General features: G+C 39.7%; 1 protein-coding gene across 1 annotated transcript; it reads right to left on the minus strand.

Annotated features, from left to right (window-relative positions):
* Window positions 1–2,116: 2,116 nt before the first annotated feature.
* On the minus strand, window positions 2,117–17,961 carry IQCB1 (IQ motif containing B1). Its single transcript, XM_088519552.1, is given in 14 exon segments — window positions 2,117–2,461; window positions 3,546–3,702; window positions 4,070–4,198; window positions 4,890–5,038; window positions 5,490–5,632; window positions 9,545–9,654; window positions 10,222–10,334; window positions 11,248–11,377; window positions 11,379–11,421; window positions 11,891–11,990; window positions 12,922–13,015; window positions 15,095–15,224; window positions 16,784–16,946; window positions 17,824–17,961. Coding segments are annotated over 14 exon segments (1,785 nt in total). The 5' UTR covers window positions 17,918–17,961; the 3' UTR covers window positions 2,117–2,231.
* Between the last annotated feature and the right edge of the window lie 258 nt (window positions 17,962–18,219).

An 18,219-nucleotide genomic window follows, 5' to 3' on the forward strand; every position in this document is an offset into this window, starting at 1 on the left:
TTCCAGCTCTGTGTAATGCACTCAACCACATTTATCTGAACTGCAGATAAATAACCTGCAACTTGAATTCCTCCAGCAAGGCAGTACCTTCCATCGTACTCTGTTTGCTTAAAAGAAAAAAAGTAGAAAATTGCATATTCCAACGGGGGATTTCATTATCCACTCCAACTGCAGTGAGTGGCAGCATGATACTGAGTGCAGCAAATGTTTTTTTGTTAAGATGCCTCTATAATTCACTTGATATTTAACACTGGCCATTCGGGACTCATCTCTTTGCAAAAAAATACATTAAGCAAAGCATCTTTGCAGATATCCCTCTGTGCTAAAGAGCGGTGATAATGAGGGTGATTAGGAAGAAGCACGGGAGCAGGCAGCGCAGGCTGCTCTCCCCAAACCCTGTGGTCAGTGGCTGCAGAGCAGGGGCCCACAATGTGTGCAGAGCACTAGCGTTTGGGAGGAAACAGCTGGTTTGCTGCAGTTCACCCCAGGACACTGGGTATCTTACAGTGCTAGAGCTCTCCAACAGAGTGTGCAGCGATTCCCCCCATGCTGGCGACTGTAGGGCTGCCTTATTATGGCCAAAAACTAATAGCAGCTCTATGCTGAGCAACACATAATTCAACAAATGTGCAAATGCACTGGCAAATGCTTAAGTGATTGTTCCACCACTTAGCAGTCCCAAGAATGGGACCCAGAGCCAGGTCAGTACCTTCCAAATCACAGCTCCCATTACAAAATTTAACCTAGACCATGGCTGCTCCTCTTGGCAGCTGTTCAGAAATTAACTTTAATGTATTGGCTGCATCGGAATGGTCTTGGGCTTCTGCCCACTATTTCTATTTATTTGTTTTCCATTCATCTCTGCTAAAATGAAATCTCACAACCTTCAAAAGAGGATGAAAAACAAACACTGAGCTAGCACTGCTGCCTACATACAATTGGCAGGAATCACTGTGTTTTTTATTTCTTCCACAGTGAAGTGAGATCTAATGCCCAAGACTCCCAGGGCATCTCACCTAATAAATACCTTTATTAGTAGTGCAGGCACCTCTACCACTAGCTACGGCCTTGAGTTCTCCTTGCACCCTGCACAGCTCTACAAACAGCAGCCTTTGGCCCTTCTACTGGGCCGCAGTACCTGTGAAGGCTCCGTGCTGGAGAACTGGCTGGATTCAACAGTGCCTGCATGGGTCAGGAAGACTGAGATGATGATTGAGGTGGTCCCATGTAAGATCTGGGCTGCATCTATATTATAATGCTCTGTACCGGCTGTGGAAAACAGGGCATTCTCTTAAAAGAAACACATAAATCCACAAAATCCAAGAAATCCAAGAATACTTTTCTTTTTCTTCCCCCCATCTGGCTTGTGAGAATTATGTGATTCTGCTTCCTTAAACTGAACAGGACTTTTGCCCACTGAAAAGACTGGATTTTTTTTCTTTAAAAAGAGCTTTTTTTTTTTTCTCCCTTTTAAAACAACATTAAGTGCTTTTTAACAGCATGAAGGGGCCCGATCAAAAGCCAAATTGCTCTCTAAGCATCTGCATGGTCTTCCAGCAGTTCTAACATGTTCTGCAGCTCCTGCTTCCCCCTCATCACTGCATAGCCAAAAGAGATCACAGTTGTGTTGCCTTCTTCTAGCAAGAATTTTAAATAGTTTCTCATTTGTTTTTAATCAAGAGGCCGGTAGAGATGCCTAAGGCCAAGCTGTGCCCATGCTAACTGTGACTGCAGTTAGCTGCAGTGCAGTGCTCTGTAAGCATCCAGCCTGACATGTGCTTGCTTTATTCCTTTTTATTTCTTCATTTGTTCTGTGAATACAGTGTTATCTCAGAACACATCACTTATTAAAATGTTTTGCTAAAATACCCCAGCCTTTTACAGTGGTGTGATTCTTTGGTGATGAATCCAGGTATGAATAGCAACTAAAAAGTCAGAGATTATACAGTTAGAATGATACAATTTCTGGAATATTTTCATTTACAACTACAATACTTAAATCTAGTGCATGGTGGACAAGGATTTACCGTAGATGCACAAGGCGGCAGGTAGCAGCTTAAGAATCTCTTCTGTAATAAGATAAATAAAGCACACAGAAATAAACCTTTGGTCTTCCTCAGTGCTTTGTCTTAGCATTCAAGTGTTTTCCTTCCTTAAAAACACGTGCAACTAAATGCACAGTGTAAGGAGACAGTCTAGATGAGCATGTAACAGGTTCTCTGGCTTGTTTTCTAAAAGGATTTCCTTCCACCAATAAACAGAGTTCCCAGTTCTGCAGTCAGGGCTTCATCAGGAATGACATCACCCTCCACAAATTCCTCTCCAAGCTTCCTCCACCAGGGCCAGCGGGTGTATTTCAGCATAGTGGTGTGGGACTGCTTGGCCTTGGCAGCTACAGGGACTGACCGGCTCATAAAGATGCCAAGATCTTTTTCTGTGCTCTCTGCTAGCCCTGGAGCATCTGTAACAACAAGGAGAAAAGTATTTAATATTTTGTTTCTTATGCTGAGGCTTATGAATGTTATAAACCAAGAAGAAGCAACCCTACCCTCCCACTGGCCTGGGTCACTGCTTTCCCTGTGCTGGCATCAGTATATCATGCATAAATGCTAAAGCAGGTAAGAGAAGCCACCCAAATTAAGGCTAAGAAAAATAAAGAAGCAGGAAGGCAGGAGGAGGAGGAAAGCAGGACTGCCTCATTTGTGGGCAGCACTGGCAATCACCAAAATAGATTGCTTGTAAAGCAGCAATCCGAGAGGCAGAGGAGCTGCGTTAGTCACTCTTGGTGCAGGGTGACATCACTGTAGTGGTTCCTGGCACAGCGTCTCCGCGTCAGCCCTGCTTGGGGCTCCACCGCCCCGGGAGGCCGTGTCGCTGCTCTGTCTGCTGAGGGAGCGATGGGCTGCAGCGATGCAGCATCTCACAGAACTGAGCAACGGAATTCAGTAACTTGCTGAATTTTGTCCTGCTTGGGTGCTCTCTGGTGGCTGCAGTTTGCTATTCTGCTCTTTCACTGGAGGCTGCTTGTCTGGAATTAAGGCGGCACGATAGTGAATTCTGTTACAAATACAGCCAGATGAAAATGAAGACCTGACTCAGATTGCATAGCTCAGATTTTCCTCTTCAACCGGAGCAGGTGAGAATACATCAACCAACTGTTTACTTACAAAACAAGAAAACAGAATAAGATAAAACAAATATAGTGTAGGGGGTTGTGTAAGATCATCTTCTTGGAGACTTTAATTCCTTTTACAGGATCGCTGCTTTTGCTGCAAACATCTCAGAGAGATGCTTCCAACAGAAGAACAAAATACAGCTTGAGAAACAAGTATATACATATACCCTTGACCTATAGCAACAAATGAGTAATCTCTAACAAAGGGATTTGTATCTCAAGAAATGGCATATAGCAAAGGAAGAAAAACCTTTCAGTTTTGAAATAAGATTTTGCACTGTTCACAGTATGATCCTGTAATTTTCCCACTAAACAGTTTAATCCAAGTGGCAAGTGTAAGCAAAACTATGACTCTAGAGTAATCACATACTCATTAGCAGCTCCACATCAGTGTTGACCTGAGCCAGTAGCGTCTCTCTCCGCTGTGCTGCTCTTCGATCCAGACTGCTCCTCAGCAGGAACTGTGCCAGCTTTTCCTGGGCCTGCACATGTAATTCTTTACTCATTTCTTCTGACATTTGGGAAGCCTGGAGAAAAGTAACAGTGCTTCACCATTAAGAACTGGTTATTTTAAATCTTTTCTGGGTAAATATCTGAACGAGAAATGCAAATGCTGTTCTTAACTGTTAGCAATCATTTGTTCCCTGTGGAGCAAAGCTATCAATCATCAAGTACATATAATTTTCCAATTACAGTTTGCTTTCTCCAGTTTTCTTAGATGAATGGTTACAATCCCCAGGATCCTAGTACCTTGCTCTGGAACAAGCAAGATTAATATATGCATACCTCACATGGATTATCTTGATCAGAATTTATGAAGCTGAATATATTTCATCCCTACAGTGTGTTATGTTGCATGAATAATAGGAATAATGAAATGACTAAGAAACAGACCGGATGCAATTTGATGTAGTCATCCACCTTCTGCTTTAAAGCTAGTCTCTGCTCATCAGTTGGTCCTTTGGTGTCTTTCCAAGGAGAGAGAGCTCTTTTTTTCCTTTGTTTTACTATGAATTTACAAGCCTTTAAAAAGAACAAATGAGAATATGATAATCACCATAAGGAATTCTGTTTTCTCATTTTGTTTGTAATCAGTCAGTTAAAGAAAAAAATCCTAGCACTGCATCAGCTAAAGCAGAACTTAATCTATAATATGGAAGAGGCAAGACATGATAGTCTGCAAGAATACTAAATAATGAGCTAAAATACTAATAGAATACTAATAATCACAGAACTACAGAGGAGCTGAGGCTGAAAGGGACCTCTGGAGAGGTCTAGTTCAACACTCCTGCTCAAGCAGGATCTGCTAGGCCATGTCACTCCTGTTTTGTTTTTTGGGGGTTTTTTGTTTGTTTGTTTGTTTGTTTAATATCTCTAAGGATAGAGGAGCCTTCACAATCTCTCTGAGCAACATGTTCCAGTGCTCAATGACCCTCACAGTAATAAATTACTAGTTTATCTGAGGTGTGTAAAAAATCCAGCCTTTGGTTTCATACTGGCAGCTTTTATATTTTAGTTAAAAGATTGTATGACACTTTGCGACTAATGTAAGAAACTTGGGGCTCTTGGTCTATCTTCTGAACAATTCTGAACAATTTTTGCATAATTTATTCCTAAATTGCCACTAAGCAAAGTAAGCAATCTGTGCTTTTTGGAAACATTGTAATAATTCACTTAGTTCTATTTATTGCCAGAACAAAATTTATGTACTTACTGCTCTCTGAATGGTGACAGCTGCTTTATATTCCTTAAGAGATTGCTTCTGTTGGTGAAAATATCTTCTTGCTCTATATCCTCGCCAGAATCTCTGGATAGTTAATGCTGATTTTCCCTCCATTTCCTGAATGTGCTTATCCATCTGACCTAAGAACATGACAAAAATCCAGTTATATGAGTGGACTGCGATCTCTTAACAATTTACATCTTGAATCCTTGTACTAGTCCCTACCAGAAAGGTTGGGTTCTAGCAGCTAAAAATCCCTCTTCATTCTAAATCAAAGGGCAAGAAACTAGTTGTGGGCCATTTCTTGGAGAGGAAGTGGAGCCACAGTGGAGCATTACAAGCACAGGAAAACTGGGTGTCCCTTTCCCCCATGCCGTTTTTGAAGGCAGCAGATCTCATGCCGTGTCTTCGGCACAGTTACTGATCTCTTGAAGAATTAGCATATTCTCCATCAGATAACTGGGGCAGAAGAAGAGACAGGAAGACTATAGTGCAAGCAAACACATAAGATTAAGAACATTCTCCCCAAATATATTTCCTAAGGAGACATAGACAATTTAATCTTCTGATATAGTTTAACATAAATCATACTGGCATGGATTATCTCCAGTAACGCCAGCTGTCGTTCATGGAAGTGTCTCATGGCCCTCTGTCTCTGCAGTTGCATTTCCTGTTTCAGAGCCTCATCTTCTTTCTGTTTTTTCAAATGCTGCAGCTCCTGTTTTCGTTTAGCTCTGCAAAACACAAATTAACAATTTAGCTTAAATTTTACTCCTTTTTAAAAGCATCTCCCTTTATGCTGAATGGACCAGCAGTACAGCAGAAAAACTCCAGAATCTGCCAGCACAGCTGTTGGTATTAACACAAAGTTCCAGTAGGACCTCCGCAAGCAAGTAGAGCTCACCAGCAAGCTAACACACTATCCACACCATTTGCAAACATGTGAAATTCTGAACTAGCTGCTCAATTTGGCATCAAATCAAAAGATATCTTTTTAATTAGGATAAAGTTGTAGGGATGAGACACTCTCAGCTAGCACGAGCTGCATCAACATGCAATTCACCTGCTTTCCCCAATACATACTATTACTTTTGTACAGACTGCAGAACTATATCCGAATGTCTTCACAGCTTCTCTTCTATTGGAACAGACTGATTTGCCATCTCAGAATATGAACACCCCAGCTGGGCCCATAGCTGTAAATTCTGCTCTCTAGCAGTTTTCTATGGACAATAAAAGGTGCTTCCTAAGCATTAGGAAAGGGGAATAAACAGACACAGAACAGTAAGGGATGGCAGGAAGGAAAAAGGAAAAAATGCATTAGATTATTACTAATGTCCAGTATTTTTTATGATATTACATGTCATTTACCTCTAGACTCACAGTTATCTATGAGTTGTCTGTATGTTTTCCATCATTAGTATAAACTTAGCTGTAACTTTCCCATCAACCATAGCTTTCCCTCAGTCTTTGTAACTCAGTGGGAAAGATGGAATGGGAGCTGTTTTGTAAATGAGATGCTCTGGATTTGAAAATGTGGCGCTAAGTGGTGAACAGCCTCCACCACAGTTTAATAGACCATAATCCTTTTATGACAGTAATACAGACTTGAAGCTGCCCACACACTGACCTACAGACATAGATCATGATATATGTGATTACGTTTGAATGGTCCTAGGGAAACTAAAGGTTTTCAGCCCACACAATTCAGCAAGTCGCAGCTATAAATCTTTGAATTTTTAATCCAAGCAGAAACCTATTATACTTCTAAGCAGAATGATATCACAGGATCAAACAGGACTTACAATGACTTTTTTGTAATAAAACTATTAATACTTTTCCTTGGGAATCTTTAGAAGCTCCCTTAGGTCAAAAGCAATAGCAATATTTGATGGACTATTCAGATGTTCATCTATTAAGCTACCAAAAACATGTGTCGGTATTTAAAGGTTTCTTTGATACCAATTATTTCCTGTGCAGTCTGTAAAATACACACTCTTTCCATTCTCTGTTCCTCTTCATGATAAACCATGTTTGTTTGTTTGCACATTGTGACAGGGAAATGCCTCTGAACAGAAGTAAAATGTACCTAGACTGAGATTCAGGCTCCCTTCAGCAGCTCATGGCACAGATCAACCTTCCTCTGATTATCTATTTATATAGTTAAAATACTTTAACTTTTGAGACATGCATGACTAATTAGAACTATTGACATTTTAACAGTTCTATAATTACTGCAAGTCCTTGAATGAATTTCAGAGAGAGATAACAAGCTGTAATATTCACTGAGCAGAGATTTCTAAAACCACAGAGTTTCAGAAGTGTTTATCTTGTAGCTTAATAACTTCCATGGCAGCTGCACATGAGCCAAGTTTTGTGTTTCATCCTCAGCAGCATTTAACCACATTTGCTTTAAAATAGACCCGCACCACAGAGCTCCATAACTAAAACCTAATTCTGACTGCTAAGAATTCAGAGATTCTCTGGAAAACTCTTCCAAAGTTGCACTTACATTGATCCAAAAACTGGATTTATTTTTCGGCGTAACAGTCTATCTGTAGGCAGGAATTACACAGGCAAAACCCGTGGCATTTTACAGTTGTTAAACGGTACGCAGTACAGCAGGACTGACTGGGCCATGAACACACAGCTTTACAAATGTTCATGTACATACCAAGCCTATTTAATGATTCAGGAGCTACTTACTTAAGAGACAAGCACTGAAGCTTGCAATACTCAAAAGGAGACACAAGAAACGAAAGCAGCTAGTTCACTGCTGACAACCTCACCCCTTTTCTTTTCCCCTTTATGAAGTTGTATCTCACCCATACTACAAGTTTTCTGGGCTATAATTTTGGCTTGCAGACTCGCTAGATGCCTGATGGGGGCAGAAATATTAGCCCAAAGAAAGAATTGGGTGAAATAGGAAGGAGTCATAAGGATATCAATGATCAACACAGCACAAAACCTGCAGTGACGTGTCCTATTACTTCCTCCTGCTAGTCTTCCAGAATGTAAAGATTACTCCTACATAGTCAAATAACTTTTTAATGCTAGTCTAAAACAAATCAGAACTGCTCTCTAACAGCTTGATCAGCATATAGCGTGATTTGGCTGAATGATTTGTAAGAGTCAGTTTAGACACGACGGTGTTTAATATCTGCATAAATGGTTGAATAAAAACTTACTGCAGAGTCTGAGCTCTACTTAGACCTTCTACATGCGTGAAAAAAGGACACTAAATGTCTCAAAAGAGTTAGCAAACAGACAAGTGCTAACATTAGTGCTGAAATCCTACATTAGGCAAGACAAGCATTTTTATGCAGCTTTATCCTTCTGTAGTGCTGCAAGCCAGACGATATTATTTCTCACTGAAGTGACTCAGACTTACTCAAGATTTCAAATATTAATGCAGCACACTCTTGATACACTACAGTCCTTGGTTTCTTTAGCACTCTGCCCTGACTACAGGACAGTTCCACATTTAATTTATGGTGGAATTTTATAACATGTTCACATGAGTTCTGCCAACATTATCTCCTAGTGTTATTTAGCGTGATTCAATGCCATACTGTCCCACAATTTAGTTTCTATATGCCTTTTTTTTAATTAAACAGACAAACAAACAAAAATAAACACAGAAAATACATAAAAACATGACCCAAGTAAGTTGTTTCATGAAGATGAGGAAGTTTGGCAGCTAGGAAAGGGACAGTTGGAGCTTTTGGCATCAAAGTGCCAGTTTGGTACTGCTGGAAAAGCACACTGTTTGCATGCTTCTGCAAAAAGAATCTGCAGTGAAACAGCTCATATTGACATTACACCACTTTTATGTTTCAAAAATAACAGCTGACTAGAAAAAGCATCTTCAAGACAGAGGACCTGTTGGTCAGCCCAACCTCATTTCCTGGGAGATGAGAGTAAGTCCTCTGGGAAAGCGATTCCAAGCACATGGAGAAGAGGAAGCGAATGGGAGCAGCCAGCACAGATGTATTCAGGCAGACTGTGCTTGCCCAGATTGCCTGCTGTGATGAGATGACAGGCTCTGCAGGCCATGGGGAGCAGTGGGTGTCATTTACCTTGACTTTAGCAAGGCTGTTAAAGTCCCCCACAGACTGGAGGGTGGGGCTGACACTCACATAAACCTCAACAAACCTGGGTCAACAGAAACCACAGGAAGCTCAAACAAAGTCCTGCACCTGGGACAGAACAACCCCATGAATCAGCACAGGTTGGGTATTGACTACATTGGCAACAGCTCCACTGAAAAAGACCTGGTGTTCTGGTGGATGGCAAGTTGAACACGAGCCAGCAGCAGGCCCCTGCTAAAACAAATGTAGCTGCAGATTGGGCTGCACCACCAGAAGCAAAAGCAGCAGGGCAAAGGAAATCATTATTTCCCTTTACTCAGCACTCATGAGGACACAGCTTGAAAACTGCCCATTTTGGGGCTCCCCAGAACAAGACAAATATTGACAAACTGCAGCCTGATTGAATTCTGAGGCCGGCCCTGCTTTGAGCAGGAGGTTGGATCAAATGACCTCTTAAGATTTTCCTGCAACTCTTATCTGAGGAAAACCAAACTAAACCTTTTTACTAGATTGTTCTCCTGCATACTTTTTTTACAAAAAAAAAATGCTGTTTACCTGAAGCTCCTTTGTAAAGCAGTCACTGCTTGAGGTAGCTTTTTCAGTCTTTTCCTCGTCTGAAATCCCTTCCACGTAGCCTGGATTAAACAAGCTGCTTGATGCTGCCTCTGAAATTAATAAAGCAATTAGTAGGATATTTTCTCTGCATACAAGGACACTTTATTACCACTTGTATATTTTGAACAATCTCAGTGTTGGCCAAAATAACATAAATTCTCGAATGTATCAAGATGCAGCATTTCTGTTACCATTTCAAGAATTTAAGGCCCTATGAGAAAGTTATTACCACGAACCCTGTATTTAATCCGAAGGCAGCTCCTCTGATCATCTTGATCAATGTTTTCTAGTAAACTGATGAATCCATAACACAAATATACAACGTGTATTAGCTGCATTAACAAATGTTATAAATTTGAATTTAAAACAACTAAAACACTTGATATTTAAAATATTGTCTCAAAGTAACTATTCCAGAGAGGACAAGGAAGAAGAAGAAAAAAAAAAAAAAAAAGGGAGAGAGAACAAATATTAAGTTTCTAAAAATCCATTGAGTCAACAAATAATGCAAGCTTTGAAAATCTGAGACAAAGGGATAAAGTAAATCCATTATAAACATATATAAATCATTTGTAACTAGAATTTCGCCCAGGAAAAGTGTCATTAAAATTCAGCACCTGCATTTCTTCTTTTCTATTGGATTGTTCCAAGAACAGCAGGTCCAAAAGCTGACTGAGATCTCTGTCAAATCCTTTGCCAGTCCACTGCTTAGTTAAAAGCAATTTTAGTCCTAGAAGAAAGAGAGAGAGAGAACAATAAGCATACAATACTGATAAGATGAATTTTTCAAGATTTCAAACTAACATTTGTCAAGTCCAAAAAAAAACTGATTCTTTCCGTAAAGGAGCGCTAGGCTAGGGCTGAATACAGCTGGTTATTTCTGAATTTTGGCGTAGAACATTATCAATGAATATCTGGTGCTCCACTCATCACTGCAGTGTTATACAATTACAGGCTTGCATGCCCAAGCCACTGCCTAATGCATCCGCATAACTGGCAGTTAAATTATCAATATATTTCTAGTGTCTTATCAAGAAGTCTTCCTAAGTTACTAACAGGATATAATGCACTATGCAAGTGCAATATTTTATTAGTACTGCTTTCATATTTTTCATAATAAAATGTATTTACTTATAACTGAAATTCTTTGATGCCTTATCTCTAAAGCATAGTGTGAAGCCCAGTGCCTGGGATAAAATAGCTGCTTTGAGACAAAGCAGCTAAAAATTACACCTGTGTTCCCCCAACACACACACCCTATGCTGCACGCAGAACGAGACAATGCAGAAAGGAACATGGGCCTTCTTAGCTTACAGAAATCCCAGAGCTTGAAAGTTTTCCAGGAAATCTGAGGGAGAAAGGGCATCAGGAAGTAGGTTGCATATTTGGATAGACTCCTGAAGAATTCCCATTTCAGATAAAAGAGGAAAATCTACCTTGCTGTACAGAAGAAAAAGCAGGAAGCAAAAATAGGGACAGCACCTTAAACTACAATGGAAATGAACAAAGCTGAGCAGGGCAGGGATCTCGCAGAACTGCAAGTTCCCTCTGTGTTGGAGGGCTCTGAATTGTGATGCCCCTGTGTTTTTTTAAACTGAATAAAAATGGAAGTAGAGAGATTAGTCCCATGCATGTTTACAAACCTTTGTAGCGAGTTGTGAGTAACTTAACAAGTTTCTGGGAAAACTTTGCCAGTAAAAGTAGCAGTTTCGTAGCCGCATTTCCTACGACAGGATTGGCGGTAGATGAAAGCTTATAAACAACTTCATCCAAAAACAGCGTGAAGAATCTTCTCATCAACACAAAGCAAGGCAGGACTGGATTACCAAAAAAAAAAAAAAAAAAAAAAAAAAGAGAGAGAGAGAGAGAAATAAATGTTAAAAATGATGAGCTTTTCAAGAGTGACTCCCTCTTAGAAATGTCAGACACTGAGCAATTAGCTGCACCAATGATCTGATCCAGGATGTGAACAGTTTTTTGTGCATGTGTGTGTGAGTTGATATTCTCATGTTAATTCCAATTAAAATCAGAAAAATGATAATAGCAACTCATTCATGACTGCCAGTGATTCAGGGGCAGAGGCAATACTAGCACTCAAACAACTATTCCCATTGCCTCAGCTCAACAATGAGATAAAGAAAGCAGCAATTTTTTCCTTTTCTACAACACAGACTGTAGAAATCAGCACAATTTTTACATTCAAATTATTCTACTTTACAAAATGGTAATGAATGGATTTTCAAATTTAAAATTCAAAAAGAAAACAAGAACATAAAAGCAACTAACCTATTGACCTTCAAAATATTGTGCAAAACAGACATCATAATCATTGCTGTTTCAACATCATCTGTTATTAGCAACTGTAGAAAATGGTCATTTTGCAAGACTGAAACACAAGAAAAATAAACAAAAAGTCAAGCAATCTGAACCATAGAAGTAATGATTTTTTTTTTAAATAGCAGTTTTATGGAACACAAACCATAATCAACACAAATCAGTGTTCCTAGAGTGGACTTTCTCAACACTGAAACTTAGAAGAAAAGTGAACTGTTTCATTGTCTTAAAAACATGTCCTGATTTTTCTGGTATTGGAAGTCTACTAGACACTGGCATTGCACTGGCAACAAAATCTTTAGAACCTTTATGTTACACTTATGCCTCCTCATTGTTACAATTGTAGTGTTATCATGGGGGCAACAATATCCAGAAAAGTTAAGTACTTTAAACTTAACAGTTTACGCCAACAGATATATTTAATAAGTGTCCACTTATGTCATTAAAGTATGATTTTTTTAATTCAAGTGTATCATTGTTTACATATTTAGTAATTTTTCTAGTCATTCTTTCTTTTAGTTAGCATCTTACAATCCTTAAGTTTTTACTTTAGGAACAGATTCTGCTTTTTATTACCATTTAGGAACCAGTGTGACTAATGTTGGTTTAACTGATAGCTCATTTTGTCCAAAGTGTTAGATATTTGTCAGTTGTGATACTCTCTTCAATTCATAAAGTTTTCTGGCATAGAGAGAAAACAACAACAACAACAACAAAGACCCAGTAGCCTATGATAAGCCTGTATGCCCTGTCTCCAAAAAAATAGAGACACAACTCTTTAATACTTCCCTTTAATGGATCTTTTCCATTTTAGCTATTGCTGCTTCTGTTGAATAATAAACTATTTAAAAGGATTGTTCTAAAGAGCACTCCAATTAAATAAAAAAAGAAATAGATGGAAATTGGCTTAAGACTGATTCTTGGACAATTGTAGATATAGTAAATCAATTTTGGGGTGTTTTATGAGTATAATTTTCTCTTACCACACTCTGTGAGTTGAATATGCCCACCAAACAGCCAGCAGATGGCATCAGTTACTGTATGGAAACAGTGCAAAAACTCTTTCTTTTCTTCATCCTGAAAAAAAAAAGTAGATAAATGCATGTATACATGCCTATCTTGAGGACTATAGCTGATGTAGCATAAAAATCAGTGTTTCTGGTATGAAAGTCAAAAAAAAAAAAAGTAAATCCTTCCAACCCAAAGATCAGTCAACAAATACACAAAAAAAAAAACATCCAATCTTGAAAATATCATAATAGGAACAGAGAAAACTTGTTTACTCCTAAAAAAACACTTGACAGCACAGGAGAGGTAAGCTATATCATAGATTTAACCCACAAAATGGGAAATAAGCTACTTTAAGATTAAAGCACAAAATCAAATGATGCAAAGGAGGCAAACATACAGTTCAAATGCAAAACGGTGTTAAGGATGGGCACAGTGAGGCTTCAGACACAGTTCTGAGTTGGAGTTAAGGGAGTAAAAGCCAACCCACTATTAAGCTAAAGCTTGATCACTGTACGAAACAGACTGTATATTCATTTGCTTGTGATAACACTTGACTGGATAGGGTGACCAAGAATTCAGGTTTTAATACATGAACACACATATACACAGAGTCAAAAATCTGTTTTCCTGAGAGCAAATCACAGGCCACTGGAAACCTAAAGCCTTGGTGTGTGGACAGCTAAGGGTCTTTTGATAGTTCAAAGCTGCTGACCAATGTTGTTATACAGCACTCAGACATGAAGTGAACTCCCACAAATGAAACACTGGAGAGGCTGGTCCTACACCTGAGCTGGAAGTCCAAACCATCTGTCATGGTTTTAACACTGTATTTGGTTCATTCTGACAATGAGATACACAAAAAACAGTACTAAGTTAAGGCATAATATTATCTCTTCTCTGTTTTGGCAAAACATTAGTTTCTGATAGCTATTTCAGTACTTCCCTTGACTTCAAAGGCTTGTACAGAGAGCAAGTGGGGACAGAATAAACTCCAGATCTCTGCTGGCAGAGTGGGATTTCCAAAGCTCCATGAAATAAGCAACGAGTCCGGGTGCCCACTCACCCCTGAGACCGCAAATTTTAAAAGACAGAGTTGCCCACAAGCATAACTCAAGTAGCATGTAGGCTGAAATATGTAATAAAGTGTGGGAGAAATTACGTATTGTGGTTAAGAATTGAGTCTCCTGGGATGTCATTCAGGAAGTATGCTTCTTAAGCAGCACACATACATGCACCTTAAAGGTATTGAAATAACACAAAGTATGCCATTTTAGTGTTTTTTTTTCTGAAAAGTGATGACACTTCCGGACCCAGCACAATATCCTGTACAAAAACTTTGACTAAATGCAAGAAGTCAGCGAGACAAAAAAGGAGACATTAAGAGGAAATAAAGAGAAAAAGGAAATTAAAAGAGTTTTTCAGAATCTGTGAGTTTGGTTATGCAAATTCTTCTAAAATTTCTTTGTTGATTCTGTAACTCTGAATGCTTCAAAAGCATGAGGAAATTTAGCTGGACAAAACACTCCTTCTCTGCAAAGAACGGTCGAGTTGTGAGAAGGTGAGAAAGCGAGTTGCGAGAAAGTCATATCTACTAATTCACAGTGTCCCTTTGGGGTTCCACACGTACCAATGCAGAATCAGAATTTACAAATACACTGCAGAAATTATATAGCAAAACTGATTTCAACGTTTCTAACTTAGGGTTTGCTACCTTAAGATATCCTAAAGCATATTTTTTTTTGTAAAACTGAATAAAGCAGTAAAAACAGAGCAGTTTCAAAGACTGAAGTAATCTGTGCAAATCAAAACAAACAAACAAGACTCAACAAAACCTACAGAGAATGAGAGGCTCCTTTTTTTAAGCCATTTTTCTTCTAGTGTTTCTCCTAGCCCACTTTTCAAAAACAACCTCCAAGTAGTAGGTAAACACTCTAAACAACTGACTGGTAATAAATTAATTTTGCTTACATAATAGAATGAATGCTCCAAGATGACAGATTTCAATTTCTATGCTCCAAGACATAACACACAAAAAAAGGAATTTCTGGAAAATAAAATTTCATAATACATTGCACCTAGAGGATAGAAGAGCTTGGAAAGTTTGCAGAGGGGCTCTGCTTTTTTTAAGCTCTAGAATTTAAATACCTTGATTGCTCGGATGAATCGTGCTTGGAGTCGTCTTCCCAAAAACAACAGGTTGTCTATGGCTGAAGGAAGAAATTTGTTGTAAAATTCCTCAGGATCTTCTTTCACCTCTAGTCCCACACAACAATGACTGAAATGAAAAAGAGGGAAAAAAAAAAAAAAAAAAGGAGGAAAAAAACCTCAATGCACACACAAGGCAACCTGAATAGTCCAGGGCCTCTTATTTGAACAGCTTTGAATGAAAGTCATGTCATCAGAGGAGAAATGCTTGACTGGAACGGGACAATTCAACACTGAACCAGAGTTAACTGCTGTGACTAGCTCCAAGCCAGCTGCCTCAGAAGGAAGAGCAATCACGAGGAGGCTGGAGACTGTAAGTGTCTTGCTACTAATTACAAAGCAATACTTATTATAACATGCATTGGTTTAAAATATAGACAAGTCACTTTCCCCTTCGGCTCCCTTCCACATGAGAGCTTATGGCTCTGATGGCCCTCAGGAGGAGAAAAAAAAAAAAAAAAAGCAAAATAGAAAGGTATAAATAAAGCTGATAAAGTGGATGCAGGGCAGGCAACAAAAATATGCATAAGAAAAAATTTCACTGGTTTTGTCTCTGACTTTCCTCTACTCGAGGAATACATGTGCACTAGAAATCAGTTCCTCAGATCTGAGTTTTATGATTTTACGTGGTCATTTCTGGTACGCTGTTCACAAGAAATGGCTCTGCAAGTTTCACAACAGACCTTTTTTCACTCTGTACTCTGCACTGAAACTAGTGCAATAAAAGTTTTCATAGCTTTTTATGAATTTTGTCTTCTGATATGTTGTTATCTGAGCTTTCTTAGCTTGCTGTGAGTATGTACATGCAAAGCTCTGCTTACCAAAGACTTTGGAAAGCTAAGTCTAGGCATGAAGCTGAGATTTGTGTAATTGCAAAAGGACATTTTTATAATTAAAATAAATTTCATTTTTCTCTGAAAGTTGAAATAGCTTATAAGAAAGAAATAGCCCTGGCAATAAATCTTGCATCTCTTAGTTTAATTCCTAACATTACAAATTCATATTGTAGATATGATATATATAAAAGATGGCTAATTTTGTTGTGTCTTAGAGTGTTGCTTTACAGTTAACCCAAAATCAGATACAATTTGGGAAACAACTAAAAGTTAATTCTGTTTCCTGACATTGAAAACTGAGGGATCATTGGATGTCAGTTTACTGTTGTCTTATTTGCTTGCTGTGAATTAAACCATTACATCAAGCTATCTGGCTTGCATTAGTCGTATCCTCTATTATATTTAAATTTTAAATGGATATATTTAAGTCAAGCTGTTAGTTATGATACTGAAGATTTTTGCAAATGAATTTTAAATAACAATTTTAAAATAACTGCCATTCAAAATTACCACTTAATTGGCAAGAATTGTGACATAGATGAGTACTGCTTACAAAAAGAAATTAACCCCAGTTTGCCCAGCTCAGAGAAACACAATGCAAATGAATTAAACAGGACCGATCAGGCTATGCCTGACCCCTCTGCTCCTGGCTGCTCCCTGCACTTTAACCCTGGCCTCTCCTGAACAAGCCTTGTTCTGCATGGGAGCTATTGCACTGCAGCTCGCAAAGAGAAAGAACAAGAGGAAAGACCAGAAGGAAACAAGAAGAAAACTTCTGGGTAGTTTTTCTTACCTTAGAATCTCTGCTAGCTGGGCAGCCGTGGCCCAGCCTCCGCGTAGTCGAGAGTAGTCTTGTCTCAGGACCAGCATGCAGTACTGAGTAAGATCATAGTAGTGTATTTCTTGCCTAATTTTTTTTGATTCTTTATATCCCAAGGAAGCACTGTTTAAAATTTCTGTGGGAAGAACGCAGGAAATAGGCTAGAAGGAGAATATGATTCTGATGCAAAGGAACAACTTATAAAAAAAATGCATAAAAATGACAAAATGTGTACAAACACTAAGATCAGTGTAATTCTCAAAGTGGTAATGTAGAACATTTTATTGGCACTCCTACAGCCAAAAGTATTTGTTAGACTGTATGACAATTAGAAAGGACAATTGAGCTTAAATTTCCACTTTTTTCCAACATAGTCAATGTATTTCATTTTTTAAAAAAATATATTCAAGTAGTAAAACACACATTATCTGGGATGTATTCCATCTGTATGAATTTCTTAGGTCAAATAAAACTACAATGAAAACCCACTGTGTATAACCTCCTTATAATTACATCCCAATTTAGAACAGGGCCTAACTTGTTTCCACTGTTTCCATGGGCAGCAGACATGAGGCCAAGGGGTGGATGAGGGGGCTCACACTGGAGCTTGTGATCATCTTTCTGCACTAAGGCTTAAAAATTGGTTACTAACAATCACTCCCAGCCCCTCTGGATCTCTGCCCAAAAGTGCAGGGAGAAGCCGCGAGATCCCTGCCCACATTAGCAGGGGTCTTACAAAAATGGTGACAGTGGAGAGGGATGGAAGAGCTGCCCTCCATTCCCTCTCCTCTCGACCTCCTCCTGTTCCCAAGCCAAATGCCACCCATGTGCAACTGTCAGGAAAAGCGGCATCATCAAACCCATGGAGTTTCCAGCCCTGTGAGAACTATGGGGAAAACAACAAAATAAAACTTCTGAACTTGAGAAGGCAGAATGAAAAAGAAAACAAAACAAAAAATACCTGTGCATGCTTCACTATCTCATCCCTGTATTCTAGAAAAGCTGCCATTTACCCTTTAGCCTCAGGAGCAACACTGGGACGTCCTCATCTCTGCTCTCTGCCACCTGAGCGGCCAAGAGCAGCACCCTGGGGTCCGCGTCGGCCATAGGAGGCCGGGAGAGGCCCACGGCCGCGGCTGCCCAGCTCCCTCCCGCTTCTTCACTGCTCACTCCGGTCACGGGGTCCTTGGCAACTTCCAGGCGACCGGCTCAGCCGCGGGCCGCGGCTCTGCCCTGGGGAAAGGGCGCGGGTCGGGGGGGCACAGCCAGGACCCCGCGAGGTCGCCAGAGGCCCCGTCTCGCCCGCCCCGGCCGCCAGGGGCGCCGCAGAGTCGCCCCCTCCCCCGCGATAACGGCGCGCGGGGCCGCCCCCACTTGGGCCATGCGAAGCGGGGGGGGGACGGGAGAAG

This window comes from Tinamus guttatus, unplaced genomic scaffold (assembly GCF_059628265.1).
Source record: "Tinamus guttatus ecotype Peru unplaced genomic scaffold, ASM5962826v1 Tinamus_guttatus_pri_ptg000060l, whole genome shotgun sequence".
Taxonomy (NCBI): domain Eukaryota; kingdom Metazoa; phylum Chordata; class Aves; order Tinamiformes; family Tinamidae; genus Tinamus; species Tinamus guttatus.